The sequence below is a fragment of the Piliocolobus tephrosceles genome, unplaced genomic scaffold (assembly GCF_002776525.5).
Source record: "Piliocolobus tephrosceles isolate RC106 unplaced genomic scaffold, ASM277652v3 unscaffolded_41, whole genome shotgun sequence".
NCBI lineage: Eukaryota > Metazoa > Chordata > Mammalia > Primates > Cercopithecidae > Piliocolobus > Piliocolobus tephrosceles.
In genome coordinates this window covers 1,069,407-1,075,848 of record NW_022325420.1, presented here as the reverse complement: position 1 = coordinate 1,075,848, position 6,442 = coordinate 1,069,407, and the positions used below count along the sequence as shown (strand labels likewise).

Genomic DNA, 6,442 nt, shown 5'->3' with positions numbered 1-6,442 from the left:
AAAAAAAAAAAAAAAAAAAATGAGGAAATAAATATAATTTTAAGAGTAAACTGGATGCATAACTCTATAAATAAAATATATAAATTCTGGATAATAAAAACTGTCCTAAAAGGGTCATAGTGGCTTTTTAAGTAGCTATTCCTGAGGAGAATAAAGTAATGATTTTTACGTTCTTCTTTGTACATGAACCTATTTTCTAAATTTTCTACAATGAACATTTACTACTTTTAAGGTAGCAATTAAAAAGAAGAAAGAAAATACATCCTATCTACAAAATTCAACATGCTTCTGCTTCATCTATTAAGTAAAATTGACCAGGCTCATGGTAAAGCCCTTGTAATGATTTTATCTTATCAACCCAAGCTTATTGCTAATGAGTACTCAACTCTAACACTCAACTCCATCCCAGATGGTTACTAGGCATATCATGGCTCACCTAAATTCCACTCATATTCTTCCACTCAGGGCTAGAACTTTCTCTCCCAGAGTTTCTGATAATGATTTTTGGTTGTTAACTATTTCAAGCCAAATTCAGATGTTCATAATGTTCTAAGCAAAGTCTAGTAATGTGACAAAATCATTTTATACTCTAATGCCAATGAATAAACAACAGTAATTCAGAAGAAAGCTCCTTCTGAGAGCAAGAATCCTATCAATTAAATTTGTTAAAGGAACAAAAATAATCGTTAGCATGATCATAACAACTCCAGCAGCTGACATTTATTGAGAGGTTTCTGTTTAGAAGTAGGCTCTCTGACAAGTGCTTCACACTTTATTTATCTCATTTAATGCTCAGAACAGCCCCCCATTTCACTGTTGGAAAAAAACAGAGCCCCAGGTTATGCTATTTCTTGAAGGTATATAGACAGCTTGGGCCTGAGCTTCAAATACAGTTTGGGTGGATGTCAATAAGCCCTACATTACCAAATTTGTTTATGGAAAGCACATAAGATATCATTTTGTATTTTATATATCTATTAATTAATCTAACTATCCATTTAGCTAAGTTGAGATGATGTGTTGTGCTACAAAGCTTCCTTGTATATATAAAAACAGATACAAAACAATAAAAGTTTCTGCTAAATCTCATTATATAAGTAATATGTTTACCTGTATAGGACCAGCCAATCTCTTCAACAAGTTTTCTCTGTTGTCTGTAGTATCCATTAGCCCAGTCTACAAAAAAGAAAAACCAAGGAATCAGTATGTAGAAAAATATATGTCCAAAAATAAAAGATGCCCAAATTATTCATACCATAAATAGTTCTTGATTACTTATTTCCATGTCATTTTCTCAACGTGTTCTCTCAACCTCAACCACCACCATTACGTTATACATTCCAATGCTCTTGTTCTGGTAGCTAGTGAAATTTTAGAGGTTGTGTTTAAAGGATGCTGACATTCAAGCAGAAACAAGGTACATATTTAGGTAATGAAAGAGCAGCTTAGAGGGGTTCAGCCCCAAAGAGGGACTGGAGTCAGAAGGGACAGCTTGTCATGCCTCCAAATTTTTGTTACCATTCCCTAAGTCTAATGCCTGAAATCCTACTGATTAAAGATACCTTTACATTTACAATCCAAGTTTTATCTGAAAAATGCTTCTAGTGTACCCAGAATTGATCATGCTTTCGAAGTTTGCTTCCATCCTAATGCAAAACAAAATTAGTTGCTGTCAGAAAGTAGAAATTAAATGTGCATATGTTGTTTGGGAGAAATGTTATGTCAGATAGAGTGAGTGAATCTGTCCCTTGGAGGAACAGAGATGCTGGAGTTAGGTAATGCAATGGGAAACCTAGGGCCATAAAGGTAGTGAATGCCCCATGACCCAGGGACAGAGTCTCTAGATCTAGAGCATGGGGCAAGGGATAGACAAAAGAAGATGGGTGAAAACCAGTCTCACTCTGCATAGTTCAAAATTTTGCTGGGAGCCACGCCTGCATCCAACAAATGGGAGTGTTCAGATTCATTCTCCTTCTTGTACGATTGTCCCTTAATCCCTGACTGTACTAACATTAATACTTCATCTCAGCTACATAGTGGGTAAAATAAATCTTTGCAGGACAGGTTTGGAACCTGATTGGTGATGGCAGAACTGTTTATGTAGAGAAAGCTACAAATAGCTAGTTTACAAATGTACTTGTAGAACATTATTCATTCATACATTGACACTCTGTTTATATAGTATGAAATTACTTCTTATTATCTGTATACGTTTGTTTTCTCTATTGGATGCAAATATCTCAAAGGCATTTCAGAGTTTATTTTTCTTTCTTCCATGTTATATACTCTCCGATTATTACAACATGGTAATAAATTACTATTTTTTAAAAACTAAAAGGCAGGCCAGCTATCAGAAATGCACACTTAAAATTCACAGGTTATCCAAAGCCAAAATCTACTTTGGAAAAATAAAGGTGTTGGTCGTGTTTAAATTTTTAAATATCTATATATTAAGTAAATATTCTATTGGGTATATAACACACTTCAACATAAATCTATTTTTTACAACAGTTTTATTAAAATATAATATATGTATCACACAATTCATCCACTAAAGTGTACAAATCAACGGCTTTTAGAATATTTGCAAAGTTTTGTAACCATTCCTGCAAACAATTTTAGAACATTTTCATCAGTCTAAAAAGAAATTCCATACCCTTAGCTGCCACCCCACACCCACACCTATCCCCCAGCCCTAGGAAAGCACTAATATTTTTGTCTATATAGATCTGACTATTCTAGACATTTCCATATAAACAGAGTGATACAATACATGGCCTTTTGCTATCACCTTCTTTCCCGTCACATAATGTTTTTGAGGTTTATACATGGCACAGCATGTATCAATACTTCATCCTCCTTCACTGTCCAATAATATTCTATCATAGGGTGACCAGGACAGCCTTAAACTTCCCCTTGGTTTGACTAAACTTTAGAAAGAGTTGTTCCTGACCATAGGCCCTTGATTTCCCTTTATTATAGAATTCACTGTAGGAATACTGTAATTGTAATTCTTTTTTTTTTTTTTGACGGAATCTTGCTCTATCACCCAGGCTGGAGTACAATGGTGTGATCTCAGCTCACGGCAACCTCCACCTCTCGGGTTCAAGCAATTCTTCTGCCTCAGCCTCCTGAGTAACTGGAATTACAGGCGCATGCCACCATGCCTGGCTAATTTTTTTAATTTTTAGTAGAGATGGGGTTTCACCATGTTGGTCAGGCTGGTTTCCAACTCCAGACCTCGTGATCTGCCCGCCTCGGCCTCCCAAAGTGCTGGGATTACAGGCATAAGCCACTGTGTCTGGTTTGTAATTCTTGTTCTACTCCTGTGAGACATAAATCTTTTTAATAGCCACCTGGTAACTTTATAATCCAGAAATGTACCTCTCAAGGACCTGGGAACCACCTCTTTGAAAAGTAATCAGCAAGAGAGACAGTACCTTTGTCTTCCAGTTTAGGTGGGAGGGTAGGAGCCTAACTTCAGTGGGGCACTTTGCTCCAAGTTGTAAAAACGACTTCCTGTCATAAAGATTCGAATTTACTAAGATAAACTTAAATTTATTTAGATAGACTCATATCTTTATGACAAGAGGTAGTTTAGATAAAGCCAATCAGCAAACACAGATAGCTTATGGCCCTGAATGTCCTGCAGTTCTTTTCCACAAGTTCACTCCAGCACTTAAAAACCTGACCCAGCCTGCTTCATGTGTGTTGAGTTCAGACTTGGATCTAGCTTCTCTCCCCTACTGCAACAGCCTTGAATAAAGTATTTCCTTCCTGTTTAACTTTGGTGCAATTTTTGTTTTGACAATTGAATATATCATATTTTATTCATCCATTCATCACGTAATGCATACTTGTGTTGTTTCTAATTTTGGGCTATTACGAATAATGCTGTTATGAATATTCATACATAATTTTGTTTCACTTTCTACTTACAAATGAAATCTTAGGCTCACAATTTATTTTTCAAATAGGGTTGTTCCATAAAATGCTAGTTATTTAAGACTAAACTGATTTAAGTTAAATCCTGGGGTTAAGAGTTTCTTTATTACAAATGAATATATACAACTGGATATTAGAAAGGGCCATAAAAGCTTACTGACTGAGACTTTTAACAGTCTAGAAAAAAGTAGTTTCTATTTTAGAAATAAGAAGATTTACGCCAAAAAATGTAAGTGGTTTGTACAGGCAGCAAGTGATAAAAAATGGAAACCATAATGCAGGGTCCCTGACTTCCACTTCATTTATCCTCCCTCAATATCAAGGATTCCTGCAAATCCTGAGTTACCGGTTACTCTCCTAAGGTGCTCTGCCTCAGCAGCAGCCTCTATAGCATGCTTGCCTTCAAGAGACATAAAATAGTGCAAAACAATACAGCAGGCTACAGGTTCATTAGCAGGAATTACTTGGACAAATAAATTATAAAGAATGGACTGTATATGTGATTTAACCTGGCAATCAACTGAAATTTTCACTGAAACTTTGCACTGGCCATAGGAAAAAAATTCCTTGACATTTCTAATATATTTTAAGTATAAATATTTTAGAAATGTAAGACATTTTGTTATGCATTGTGGTGACTTCAGGAGATCAGATACCATGCAAAACCTGTATTTAACAAGCATTCTATTGAAATAAATAAAACAGTAAGCTCTTGTTTTAATGATTCATTCTAAAGGAGAACAGCAAAACATCAGCAGAATTTTAGCTTTCCTTGTAGAGTTTTATCCCTACACAATGAACATTTATCCTTGGTTTTTAATTACTTACATTAAGAAAGCTTTTTCAATACAAGATTCCCAGGTGTTGGTAGCTCTCTTCAGTTCCTTTATGTATTGTTCCCTTAATTGTTACTTCAAACAATCCGTTACACATTCATATGCTAATTACATAGTGCTTGGGCGTGAGAGAGTACCCCACTTTAAAAATTCTGCTTAGAGGTCTGATAGATGAGATGTGATAGCTCCAATGAACAAGAAAAAAAGAAGCTGGGTTCACTTTTTTGTTGCATTATATACTTTGAAAACCAGGAAATTCTATATAAAAAAGAATCTATCAAAAGTGCTTACACATTTTAAGACCCATTAAAATAATGAAATAAAGAATTTTTTTTCTGTTTCTGTGGATTTCAGTTCCTTTAGTTTGTATATTTTGTTTCTTTCCATTTAAAATATTTGACAAGGCTGTTATGGTGTGACTGTTTTGTAGTGATAAAACTAAGAAATTTCAGGAAGTGACTGTTCACATGATATACAACAAGAAAATACATATTAGCAAATCTTTTTTAAGGTTATCTTAAAATTTGTCCTAAAAATATTCTTCATGAAGCAGCTTTCTAACCTCCTAACGAAATTCAGAGAAATTTGGTTTATATTATGTCAGATAACCTAAACATTCTCCTTTTAACCCATTCCACCTTGAACTTACCTTGAGCATTTACATATATGCAAACATGTATATATACAAGGATATATAAAAATACATATATTTATTTAGTATATGTGTTATACATACATGTTTCATTTCTGTTTACTTATGTAAAGGAAATCAAAGTTTTGTCTTCCTTGATAACACCCTATCAAGGAAAACATCTTTTCTCAAATTTTTTAAACTCCCCCGCCAAGTTAAAATCAGGGTGCTCATTTCCTACTAAAAAAAGTCATTATAAATGTTTTGAATTCTAAAAATGCTTCTGATTGTGGCCTTGCCCTAAAGAAGGTCTGTGTTTCATGCTGATTAACATGAAACAGAAGACTGAAACAGCAAGATAAATCTTCAATTTATCACCTGCATTCTACTAAAAATTCTAGCAGCAGTGCTCTGACAAAATACACACACAAACACATATACACGTTATTGCCATAAAGTGGTCGAAATATTACTATAATAGAGAGAAATACAGTGCTCCTAAGAAAATGAATTTTCAGATAGAAAATAACCATAAATCTAAGTTTGAAGTCTAGGATTTCGTATCTCTTAAAGTGAATTTGTCCAAGGTAGATGATAGTTCTTGCTATTTCACATCCTTTAAAGAAGTTACTAAAGAATTTCCGAGGACAAAAAAAGGTAGCAGAAGTCTAGAAATGTGGCAAAGAAATGACAGAATTAGAGATGAACCATTAAAGACCTTGAAGAAGACTGACAAGGAAGAGACCTGGGGAAAGGGACTGAATGTTCCAGGTAGAGGAAAAGGCATGAGGACCAAGAAGTGAGAAATCACAGAACTCAAGATTTGAGAGGCCAGGCAGCGCTCATGTAGGATCTTCATAGATCACTAGGAACTTATTTTTGGTGACAGCTCACTATCCATCTTCACACTTTTAACTTTCATCCTACTCTCTCTTCTTACCTAGATTTCTTTCAAAAGCAAGGAGGTAGTCTACTGAGTTGACTGAATGGCACTGAATGTACTTCATATGTTGCACATATTTTGAGGAAA

General features: G+C 34.7%; 1 protein-coding gene across 4 annotated transcripts in view; it reads right to left on the bottom strand.

Annotated features, from left to right (window-relative positions):
- Nucleotides 1–6,442, bottom strand: part of PTPRZ1 (protein tyrosine phosphatase receptor type Z1) — a 194,208-nt gene that overhangs the window by 134,141 nt on the left and 53,625 nt on the right. For all 4 annotated transcript variants that reach the window (XM_023223492.3, XM_031935097.1, XM_023223493.3 and 1 more), the window contains exon 2: nucleotides 1,111–1,176. In XM_023223492.3, the coding sequence (XP_023079260.2) occupies nucleotides 1,111–1,176 (66 nt within the window). The remainder of the gene's footprint in view (nucleotides 1–1,110; nucleotides 1,177–6,442) is intronic.